Consider the following 12,204-nt stretch of genomic DNA (forward strand, 5'->3'; position numbering starts at 1 on the left):
TGGCCACAGGTTCAAAACTTGGGCTTGTTCCCTGTCCACGGGGTGATGATGAAGATCACCATACCCATCGCCACCAGGGGCGGCAACCGCCTGCTGATGCTGAGGGACTTCCTCGCCGACCAGGTACCGCTGCCCTCAAGAGCTGGCTGAGGGGAGGGGACTGGAAGCAGACAGACATACCCCTATGTGTGTCCTAAGTGCTCAGACCCCGGCTCCTTCTCCCAAAACCAGGCCGGCTGGGCCTTCTCTGGAAGAGGAGGAGGGAGGGGCATCCTGGATGCTGAGTTTGCCAGCACTGATTGTGAAGGTGGTTGTGTGTATGCCTCGTGCAGGTGAACACATCCTGTAACATCTGGGGAAACAGCACCGAGTACCGGCATTCCCCGATGGAGGAAGACTTGAGTCGTGCCCCACAGCTGGTGAGTGTCCCCCAAACCGAGAGCCATGGGGATGGGGGAAGAAGAGTGCTGTCTGAGCTCTGGGGGCTAGTTCTCTCCTTGTCCCACAGTTTGTCAATAAGAGTCTGTTGAGCCCCCATATGCCCAGCTCAAACCAAGAGGAAACAGAATAAGGAAAAGATACTTCTTGCCCTTAGTGAGCTCACCATCTCTCAGGAGACACAGAATGAGTGCCTAAGAAGCCAGCGAACAAGCCTGTGATAGGTGTCAAGAGAATGACAACAGGAGCAGACAATGGAAACACTAACTTGAAAAGATACCTACACCCCCACGTTCACTGCTGCATTACTTACAACAGCCAAGATGTGGAAACAACCTAGGTGCCCACTGATGGATAAAGAAATTGTGACATATATATGCAACAGAATATCATTCAGCATAAAAAAGAAAAATTCTTGCCATTTGCAACAATGTGGATGGACCTTGAGGATATTATGCTAAGTGGAATGAGTCAGACAGAGAAAGACAAATACTGCGTGATATCACTTATATGTGGAATCTTAAAAAAAAAAAAAAAAAATCAAGCTTATAGATACAGAGAACAGATTGATGGTAGCCAGAAGCAAAGGTGGGGTGGAAAAATGGATGAAGGGGGTCAAAAGGTTAAAAAAAAACAAAAAACAGGGCTAGTAGACTTGCACCTGAGCTTAAAAGAGCCATAGGATACAGATAAGCAGAGGGAAGGGGAGGAAGCCAGATGGAGCATCGCTAGAGGGGCCAGAACATACATGACTTATATTGGAGATATTGACACATCAACTGGGGCCTCCCTGCCCCCAAAAATGAAAGGCGGCTCAGCTTCAACTCCCAAAACCCTCCCTCAGACACCTGTTGGTTTCCAGGTTTATGTCCTCACAGCTGCCTCTGTCCCCAGATACCCTTTGCTGTGAATGCTTTCACTCTTCCTTACCCAGACAAAAATCTTAGCTGTTTTAGTTTGATTTCCCCAAACAAGTTCTTCACACAAAGCATTTTTTAATGTAGTGCATTTTACTGAAGACTTGGGCTTGGGTAGGGCTGAAGTGGGTGCAAAACAGTGACACAGATAACTTTAACCTAATACATTCTAATTATTTGTTTGGCATTTCTATTAAGACAATATCATCTGCTGATAATAATAGCTTTAGCTTTACCATTCAATTCTTAAAAATTGTTTTTCTTGTCTTATTGCTCTGGCTAGGACATCCAAGGTAATGGTAAACAGAAATGACAGTCTTGTCTTGTTCTTTATTTTAAAGAAATTGTTTTTAATATTTCATTATTCAATAGGATACTTGCCAGAGGTTCATTATAAATACCCTTTATTCAGATTCAAGAAGTTCTCCAGGAGTTTTTATCATAAACTAAGGTTGGATTTCCTAAAATGCTTTTTCTTCATGTTACAGTAATCATCTACTTGTTTCCTTTAACCTGTTTGTATGGTAATGACATTTATAGGCTCCCTAACATTGAACCAAAATTTTGTCCTGGAATGCACCCAATTATGCACAACCTCAAATGGAACATCAGATATACCATCCTTACCTCAGCCTCCAGCCACCTGCTGGCAGCCCCAGCCCATGTGTCCCCCAGCCCCACCTCTCTCTTTGTTCCCTATCCTTTGTCCCTCCTCCCCCAAGAGCAAAACCCCACTTGGCCTAGCAGTGCAGCTGAGCCATCTCTCTGGTAGCCCAAGCCCCTGCTCACATTTTCAGATCATAGCTAGGTTTCTGCCTGCCCTGCTCACATTTTCAGATCATAGCTAGGTTTCTGCCTCCCCTGCTCCCCCAGAGCGTCGATGCCCAACCCCAAGAAACTACCTTCTCTTTCAGAATCACAGCAACTCCGACGTAGTCTCCATCAACTGCAACGTGAGGCTGGGCCCCAACCAGGAAATCAATTTCCATCTGCTGGGGAACCTGTGGTTGCGGTCCCTAAAAGCAGTAAGTAGAACACCTGGGCTGGGCTGGGCTGGGCTGGGCTGGGCTGGGCTGGGCTGGGCTGGCAGGAAGAAGGGGAAGAAGGTGGGTGCTGGGGAGTCTCCCACTGGGGGAGGGGTCAGCTTCTGACAAGGCCTCTGATTATACAGCTCAAGTACAAGCTGATGAAAATCACGGTCAACGCAGCCTTGCAGAGGCAGTTCCACAGTCCTTTCATCTTCCGAGAGGAGGATCCCAGCCGCCAGGTGAGCCCCTGGGAACCCTGCAGACCTGGGCTTGAGCCAGGCCAGCTTGGGAAGGGGTCACCTCTTCCCCTACAGTTTTCCTACACCCTCTGCCATGTGTTCCTGCAGGAGAGAGATGGACAGAACCGCCAGCAGTTAGTGCAGCATCAGAGAAGAGAAAAAAAGCAAAGCAAACAGCCCCTTGGGGGCAAAAGTGGACAGGGGGCCAGAAATAGGCATTTGCCCAGTGCCTCAGGGGCCCCAGGCTCTGCACTTCAACAGCAGCATGGGGCAGAGGAAGGAGGGGAACCTGCGTATTTTACTATTTTACATTAAAGGAAACTGAACCTGGAGCCCAGGGCAGCCTGCCTCAGGGCGGCTCATTGGCTCCAGCAGCAGGGAGGCTGTGTCTTGGGCAGGCTGGCAGCTAGAATGGCAGCTAGAATGGCCTCCCCATCCATTCGCCCCTCAGCTCTAATGAAGTGCATGTGCCCTGTGCTTTAGAAGTCTGGTGTGAACTGAATTGGTGAAGGCCAAGGGATGTCCTGGTATTGAGACTTTTCATATTGGGTAAAACCAGATCAAACTGGCTTAAATTGGGCTGGAAAGGGATGAGGCTCCGTGCAGTGTTCTGGAAAAATGAAAAGTTGGGTCTTAAAGTCAAGTCCATTTCTCTGCAATGAGGCATCTCAGACGTGGGGCACTGCTGCCCTCCACTGGCCATGTCCCCAAATTGCCAGCCTGGGCTCCAGGTGAATGTTTAATACTAGATGCTGGGTAAGCCCCCCAGTCCCACCCCAGACGCTACAGAGCAAAACAGGCATGGGCTGGAAGCCAGCCCTTAAGAAAGCCCACAAATACCCATCACAAACAGGGTGAGGTGTGCCAGGCGAAGGGCTAGCAGGTGCAAAAGCCCAGAGGCAGCACTCAGGGAGCCCTCCCAAGGAGCGGTTTTATTTGTTCATTTGTTCATTAAGCATTTGTGGGTGCCCCCCCTATGACTCAGGCCCCCTAGGGGATACAGAGAAACAAGGACAACAAAGCGTGGGTTGGATCTAGGGGTGAGCGCAGGTGCTGGGGATTGGAGGTGGTCAGACCAGGGAAAGCTTTCTGGAGACAGCCCACTTGAACTGAATCTTGAGAAATGTGTTAGAATTTCCCAGGTGACCAAGAGAGAAGAGGCATGGTACAGGCGCGCATGCGCATGCACGCACACACACAAACTGCCACTCTCTCCGCACTAGTTCATGTCTCTCAAATGAATTCCTTCTCCTTCCATTCCCCCCCCCCCAAAAAAATCCCTCTTATGCTTTCTGGATGCCTCACTTCTCTTTCTGAAATCCAGCAATTCAAAGTGTGAGCCTGTGTTGGCTCAGCTCTGTGCTAGGGGCCCAGGGTGGGAAGGCAGAGCAAGGTCCAGCCTGCAGGGATGGCAAGAGAACATATCAGGGACCTGTGATTAGTTGAGCCCTAACTATGCACCAGGCATTGTAATGGACACCTCACATGTTATCTGTGAGGTATGTCCCACTGCCCCATTTTTCAGATATGGAAACTGAGGCTGTGTGAGATAAGGCAGAAGGAGGGCAGTGACTTACCTCAAGTTAAATAGTGACTCAGCAGCCAAGCCAGGGCTGTACCATGCTGTGGCAGGGGTTCAGTTGTTCAGTCACTCAGCACGTTGACTGGGCTCCTACTCTGTCCCAGGCCCAATTCCTGCTCTGAAGATAGAGCAGCAAATAAATCAGATAAAGCCCCTGCCCTCCTGGAGCTGACATTCCAGGTGGGAAGAAAGGCAATTAACATAGATACAGGGCAGGTAAAAGTAAGTTCACAGTTGTCAGTACTTGAAACAGAGTTTGTTCTTGTACTATTCTTATTGTATTTTCCACATGAACAACTGTAAACCTACGTTTGCCCACTGCTATATATACAATATCAAGTGATGAGGAGTCTGCCAAACAAAACAAAAAAACCCGCAAGCACGTAAGGGGGGAGGCTCAGGGGGCACTATTTTATACAGAGGGGTTAGGTAAAGCCTCTCCAATAAAGTGACACCTGACAGAGACAATGAGCCATGCTAGGGAAGGAAAGCAATGCAAAGGCCCTACAGCAGGTATGCTTGGCATGTTGGCGGCCAGGTGGCTGGAGTAGAGAACAAGAAGGAGAGTGGGAGAAGAGGTCAGCAAGGTCAGCAGGGACAGAGTACAGGCCCTTGCAGGCCAGGGCAAGGACTGTCTATATATATATTTTAATATATCTTTATTTATTTTAGAGAGAAGGAGAGGGGGGGAGAGAGAGAAACATCAATGATGAGAGAGAGTCATTGATCAGCTGCCTCCTGCACGTCCCCAACTGGGGATCGAGCCCACAACCCCGGCATCTGCCCTGACCAGAAATCCAACTTTGATCTCCTGGATCCTAGGTCGATGCTCAACCACTGAGCCGCACCGGGCCAGGCCTATTTTTTACTCTGAGTGAGACCTGAAGGAGACTTGGAGGCTCTGAGCAGAGCAGAGCAGAGCATAGATCAGCCTTCCTCTGGATCAAGAGCAGACTACAGGAGGCGAGGCTGAAGCAGGGAGGCAGTTAGGCAGCTTTGCAGTCTCCAGATGGGAGATGAAGGTGCTGAGACCCAGGAGGTAGCCCTGGAAGTGAGAGGAGTGGCCACGTTCTGGTGTTTCAAAGGAAAAACAGTCAGGCTTTGCTGATGGAATCCATGTGGGTGTGAGACAAATACAAGGTTTCTGGCCTGAGCAATAGCAAGAAATAAAGATGCTGTTGTTTGCTCTGATGGAAAGATATTGAAGGAACTGGTTTGAGGGTGAGGGATGGGATTGAGATTTTGTTCTGGGACCTGTTAAAGGTGCCAGGCAGGCCAAGTGGACAGTCAGATGTGAGTCTAGAATTCAATGGAGAGTCTGGGTAGATGGCAGAAGCGTGAGAGTGGTCGGAGTACAGATAGTCAAAGCCCTGGCTGACTCTGCCCAGGGCGGCATTAGGACTTCTGTGTCCCTGGGCACTTTTTCCTTTGGGGTTCCTTCCTCCATTAAAAAAATATTTTAAATTACCATTTTATGACTGTGTACATATAAAGACAAATATAATCCAGGCAAGATTATATTCATTTATCTCTTCTAATTGTAAAAGAAGTTAGATCATGTTTGTGGGCCCCTAAAAGTACTATGGGCCCTGGGCACCGTGCCCACTTGCCCACTCTGTAAGATCGCCCTGAGTGCACCAGGGAGTAAATACAGATAAAGAAGAGGTCCAAGGGAGGAACCATAGGGCATGGCAACATTTAGAAGTTTGGGAGACCACGAGGGAGCAGCAAACAAGACATGAGGCAGAAAATGTCTCAAAGAGGAGGCAGGATCACCTGGGAGACTTAACTCAGTGTCCATTGAGCAGGGGCTGGGAGCTCTGAGGCCTCTGCGGCCTGGGTTCCACCCATCACCCCTCCCGCAGCTCTCCCACCAGGGGCCAGCCGTCTCCTGCTCTCCAGCCCTGCCCCAGGCTTCTACCCAGGTGCCAGGACAGTAGGACTATTAACCTGGTCTCCCTCCTCCCCTTGCAGATCACGTTTGAGATCTCCAAGCAAGACGACTGGCAGATTCCCATCTGGATCATTGTGGGCAGCACACTGGGGGGCCTCTTACTGCTGGCTTTGCTGGTCCTGGCGCTATGGAAGGTAAGGGCCCCCCACAGCAGGGAGCGGCATCCCAGCTGGTTGGCCCACACTTGGGGCTCCAGCCTCTGGGCTCTATGGCCAGTCCCCATGTTTTACTCCCCACGGGAGCTGGCACCCACCCAGCCTTCTCCCCAGAAACTTGCCTGCTGCCACAGCATCCAGCCCTATTCACAGCAGGCTGATTGGACACCAGAGGGCACTCAACGCATGGCTCCCACCCTTTTGTTAGGTCCCTTTGAGAACCTGATGAAAGCTGGGGTTCCTCTCATCAGAAAAAGAGCAAGTACACGCAACCACAAAATGTCTCCAACAAAGTCAGGCTGTTAACAAACACTTCAAAGCCCTTTGCTGTCCCTGAGCCTCAGGTTAATAAGCCCTGGTCTCAACCTCCTTCTGTTATAGATAAGGTGAAGGAGGCGCAGAGAAGACTGTTAACTGGGGCAGAGTCATACAGCATGGCCTCTTGCCTCGACCCAGACTCTATCCACTCTGTCCAATGCCCCCTCACCAATTAAGTAGCCCACCGTGAGGCCCACAGGAGAGCTGGGGAGGGACAGAGGGCACTCATCACTGTGAGCTGGGGTTTTCTGGAAGCCTGAAGAGGGAAGAAGCCTGAAGAGGGTTTGTGGAGGGAGAGCAGGGAGGGGAGTTAGGCCTGGTCCACTCTGCCCACTCCTGAGACTTCTGCCTTTGCTTCCCCACAGCTCGGCTTCTTTAAAAGTGCCAAGCGCAAGAGGGAGCCTGGCCTGGACCCCACCCCCAAAGCACTGGAGTGAGGCTCCCGAGGAGGCTGCGAGTTGACGGGGCCAGGTCCAGGTGGTGTGCAGGCTCAGGCCTGTGGCCCAGGCTGGGGCGGAGAGGATGCCAGCTCGCTTTGCACTTGACCTCATCTGAGAAACCTAGCCTGCTCCCTGTGAAGGGAACTCAAGCCAGTTTTAAGAGGGACTGCCCTACTGGGAGACCAAGACACCGCCAACAAAGATCCCTGAGGATAGAAAGGGACCCCTCCTAAGGCACACCCCAAAGCCTCCCCCAGGCTCTGTGGGGGCACTTGCTACCCCCCGCCTTTAAGGTGCTAGGAATTCCTAACCATCCTGATCCTCAGAAGAAACCCGGAGAGGAAGACTGCACTCTGCACACTCCAGGCCTCTAGTTCCAGTAGGACCCAGTGGGACAGCAGATCTGAATTCTGCACTGTCCTCCACCCCCACGCTGCTGACGGCTCCTGAGTCACGCCTACCCCTCCCCAGGCAGGAGATGGGTCCCCAGAGCTCCACCTGAACAGCCAGAGCCCAAGGGCTCGATGATGACAGCTGAGGGCCAGGGATGAAGGCTCGGGGACTTGGAGACTGTGACGGACAAGCAGCTGGGACCCAGGATACGGGGAGCTCGCACAGGGATGGGCGGCTCCCCTACATGTTCACACTGACTGCCACCCACACCCCCCCTTTCTCGCGACCCCCACCCCGCCCCACCGCTTTTGTTCCCAGGTACCTCCTTCCCGCAGCGTGTGGGCGACGCGGCCCCCGGGCTCCGCGCTCCCCGCTCCTCCCTGCCGCGGGCGGGGCGCGGCTGAGGGCCGAGGGGCCTCCACCCCGCGCAGCCCCATCCCGCCCCCCACGCACCGCGCGGGAAAGGGCTCGGCTGGGGCTGCCCGGGGTCCTCTCTGGAATGCACTGAATAAGGCGGGTACAGGGACCCCTCGGACCCCTCGGTGACTAATACCCGGTGGACCGCCAGTGCCGGCGCCGAGGACAGGAGGCACGCCTCGTGCCCAAGCCGAGTAATTTATGCCTTAGCCTTGTTCTGACAGAAATGAAAGGGGGTCATCAAAGCACCTGTCCCCCATCACACAGTGCGACCTTTACTGTCGTAAATATTTTTAAGAAATTAAAAAAAAAAAAAAGTACAGTTTAAAAACTTGAACCAAGGCGCTGACTTCCCTTTGTGGGCAGGCTCGTCCTAGCTAGCTGCTCTGTTCTCTGAAGGAGCATGAAATGAGGCTCCCGCTTTCCTCCCCTCACCTGTAAGCGCTGGGGAGGGGCTTGTCCACCATCTGCTCCCTCCGCGGCTGCCAGGTCTGGGACGGACATCTCCAGGGACAGAGCACGCGCTCCCTCCCTCCCTCGCCCCCTCCCTCCCTCCCTCCCTCCCTCCCTCCCTCGCCCCCTCCCTCCCTCCCTCGCCCCCTCCCTCGCCCCCTCGCCCCCTCCCTCCCTCGCCCCCTCCCTCGCCCCCTCCCTCGCCCGCTCCCTCCCTCGCCCCCTCCCTCCCTCCCTCCCTCGCCCCCTCGCCCCCTCCCTCCCTCCCTCGCTCCCTCCCTCGCTCCCTCCCTCCCTCGCCCCCTCGCCCCCTCCCTCCCTCGCTCCCTCCCTCGCTCCCTCCCTCGCTCCCTCCCTCGCTCCCTCCCTCCCTCGCCCCCTCGCTCCCTCCCTCCCTCGCTCCCTCCCTCCCTCGCTCCCTCCCTCGCTCCCTCGCCCCCTCCCTCGCCCCCTCGCCCCCTCCCTCGCTCCCTCCCTCGCTCCCTCCCTCGCTCCCTCCTTCCCTCGCTCCCTCGCTCCCTCCCTCGCCCCCTCCCTCGCTCCCTCGCTCCCTCCCTCGCCCCCTCCCTCCCTCCCTCGCTCCCTCCCTCCCTCGCCCCCTCCCTCGCTCCCTCCCTCGCCCCCTCCCTCGCTCCCTCGCCCCCTCCCAAGACCAGCCACTCCCTCTCGCCCGATCTGGGGAGTTGAAACCCACGTCGCTGCAGCCTCTACCCCTTGGTTCCAGCTCTCCCTTCGCAGGCCTCCCAGTCTTCTCCAAACTAGCGTGTCCATGCCGACCTCCTTACCTCCTGGTGCAAGTTTGTTCACCTCTACACACAAGGCTGCTCTTAGACCACGTTGTCTCCATTCTACTCTTGTGCTATCGTAATCCCAAGAAGCCAGAAGTAGAACCTTAGAAATTATTTGACCTTGTTCCCCCATAGATGTGGATCCTCAGAACCAGAGAAACTAAGGTAGCCCTAGGTTCCACAGCCAAATGAAGACTTATCCCAGGTTCTAGCCCAGCCCCAGAAGGGCTTAGTGAAGGAGCAGAAGAAATTTATATAAAATGACTCTTTATGGGAATTCTTTCCTCAAATGGTGAAGCCATAATCAGAAGGAAACACTTTAAAATCGTATTTCATTGGAGTCCTTTACCCCCATGAATGGAGTAACCTTGCTGAAGGAGAATCGATGAACTCACACTCAAAAAGCAACAAGTCTTCTGTCAGAAATCATCAACTTGAGAGAATGCTTTTATGGACTCTTAGAGACTGGAATTCTAAAAAAAATTTTTTTAAATTTTCATGTGCAACCACACTGCAGGTCAAAAATGTATTGCAGGTTAGATGCAGGCCAGAGGTCACTGAATTGCAACCTCTGGACTCTGAGAGGCAGCCTTTATCCCCAGGACTCCAGTCCCTCCAAGCCCTCCCCTAGCCCTACACCAAGAACTGACATGAAAAGACGGAAAAAATGGGAGGCTTGTATCTTCAAGGCCTTTGTATTGTGTCTCTTTTTCTTATCATTTTCCCTTTCCCAATTTATTTGTCCTGGGTATAAACATCCAAGGCTGGCCTTAAGAGTGTCTGGTAGGACAAGCAGAGAAGACGGAGCAAAACCTCATGCTAGAGCAGTTTATCCGGCCTGGCTGCACATCAGCACCACCTGGGAGCTTTCAGACTTCTAGGCAAAGGCCCAGCCCAGGGATTCAGATTTAATTGGTAAGGAGGGAGGCCAAGGCATCATTTTTGTTTCAAAGTTCCCCTGGTGCTGACAGTTGAGATGAACAGGCAAGTGAACACAAAGGCTAGAAAACAAGCAAGGGGTTAACATGCACAGGTGACCTTCTATGATGAGTAATGGGAACTGTGCTCTCTCATGTTGTTCAAATTAACCGAGCTCCAGCTTGGAGTTTGGAAGAACTTCTCATTTCAGCAAGTTTCCAGAGTGGGATTTGCTGTAGATTTTTGCTGTTGTCTGGGAAGGGAGAGGAACAGCAATTTTGGTATTTAGTGGCAAGCAACCCAAAATGCAAACCTCAAATCAACATTAAAAATTCATATTTTGGTTCACAGATGGATGTTATTAGCAGTTCTATCTGGTAGAATAATAATTGATGATGGAGCAGTGTTGGCATGAAGTGTAACTAACTTAAAATGGTTCAGTCTTTTAAAAGCATTACAGACCCGTCCTAGACACTACTCTGAACAAGCTGCTTTGCCTTCCAAGTGGCCTCATGATACTTAAGCAAGTCTGCAACAAACAAGTGCACAGGAGAAAAACATGTCTGGGGCAAGGTCTGACTCTTGTAAACCAAATTACCAACAGAAGGTGGTTTTGGAATTTGGTCCATGGATTTGTGTGGATTTCTTAAGTTCTAGGCTCACTCTCTAGCAGAGAAAGACCTCCAACAAGAAGTTATGAAATAAGATGTGCAAGATGTTCCGGGTCGTTTCACTGACGACTCTGACATGGTAAGAGCCCATGTGGGAGAGGCAGGCCCTCAGAGAAGATACAGAAGCTGAGGGGCAAACTGTGGGCAGATTCAGGAGAGGCCTTGGGCCCTTGTGCCATCAGTGTTCTGCAGGAAAATGGAAATCAACTGTGGTGTCGGTTCTGGCCAGCTGAGAGTTGGAAAGGAGAAATCCAGGTATGAGCGCTGCTTCTCTCTGGCATTATATGGTGTGGGCAAGAAGCTCAGAGGGCAAATTGTGCCTCTTAAAGTAGATTATATACTCAGAGCTGAGCTTCTCAAAGTGAGGTCCCAGAGCCACCTCAACTGGAACCACAGACTAAGTTCCACCCAGACCTTCCAAATCCAATTTCTATGAACTAATTTCAAGCATATTAAAACTTAAAAAGAACCAGCAACCTAGAGCCATAAAATTCTGCTATTCTCTAATCATCGATGTCAGTTTCTTAAACAGGGCAGCATTTCTCAACTGCCCTAGGGGCCTATCTTGGTGGTAGCTATGGGCAAAACCCCCAGCCAAAACCCCCCAATGGACCTCCTTCCAGCGCAAACAGTAGAGTTTCTGGGTTTTCCTTTTAAGAAAGGAGGCATTTCTTTACAAGACAGGTATCAGGTGGAAGGGGCAAAGTGTTAACTCAAATACAACAGAGGAGCAGTAATTCTGCCCCGGCAAATGTGGCAGAGCTCCTGAGAGGTGTGGAACTCCCCTTTCCTAGAGGTCTTTAAATCACAAGTTGCTATCTCCATCAGTACTCAAGAGCTTTTAGTGTCAATACTCTCCCAGAATAAGACACTTAGACTTGACCCAGTCCCACTGGCTGCAAGCCCCAAGATGCCAAGCAGCCTATAACAAAAACAGCTGCTTACTCACGCTCCTTTTCTGGCAAGATGACTCACTTCAACCACACCTCGCCCCAAACAAGAAGTGCCCAGGTCTCTCCACCACCAGATGTGCCCTGGGTAACTTCACTTAATAATGCCATTAGTGGTGAGTGATCCCATTTTCATTTCACAATACATTGGCCTTTGTTTTTATCTTTAGCTAATGCATGACGGCCCTTTACTCTGCACTACTTCTTACTACTTAAAAAAAAAAAAATCCCCCAAATTATCCTTACATTAGTATTAACATCAACTAGGCTTTTCTCAAAGGGCAGTCAAGCTTAATCGAGCACATTAAAATCTGCAGTGTGTTTTTGTGTCACTGTCTACCCCATTAGCTTTGGCATAATACTAAAGCAGGATGGCATGTTCCAAAACAGAAAGTGAAACAGAACAGAGGAGCTTTGCTGGTTTAGCGTGAAGAGAGTTAGAAGCACCTGGCACCTGGGCTGTGAAACGTTTCATTGTGATACAGGCTAAAATGTACCTAGCAAACTCATGAGGCTTACAGTAGGGTATGAGCAGGAAAATAT

The 12,204-nt window shown here is 51.4% G+C and overlaps 1 protein-coding gene across 1 annotated transcript in view; it reads left to right on the forward strand.

The window, feature by feature from the left end:
- ITGA11 (integrin subunit alpha 11) overlaps positions 1 to 8,402 on the forward strand; it is a 116,979-nt gene extending 108,577 nt beyond the window's left edge. The window contains exons 25-30 of the mRNA XM_016198075.2: positions 10 to 123; positions 333 to 419; positions 2,270 to 2,380; positions 2,527 to 2,622; positions 6,179 to 6,292; positions 6,997 to 8,402. Of these exons, the coding sequence (XP_016053561.2) occupies positions 10 to 123; positions 333 to 419; positions 2,270 to 2,380; positions 2,527 to 2,622; positions 6,179 to 6,292; positions 6,997 to 7,068 (594 nt within the window). The 3' untranslated portion in view covers positions 7,069 to 8,402. The remainder of the gene's footprint in view (positions 1 to 9; positions 124 to 332; positions 420 to 2,269; positions 2,381 to 2,526; positions 2,623 to 6,178; positions 6,293 to 6,996) is intronic.
- Positions 8,403 to 12,204: the final 3,802 nt, after the last annotated feature.

This window comes from Miniopterus natalensis, chromosome 1 (assembly GCF_054644295.1).
Source record: "Miniopterus natalensis isolate mMinNat1 chromosome 1, mMinNat1.hap1, whole genome shotgun sequence".
NCBI lineage: Eukaryota > Metazoa > Chordata > Mammalia > Chiroptera > Miniopteridae > Miniopterus > Miniopterus natalensis.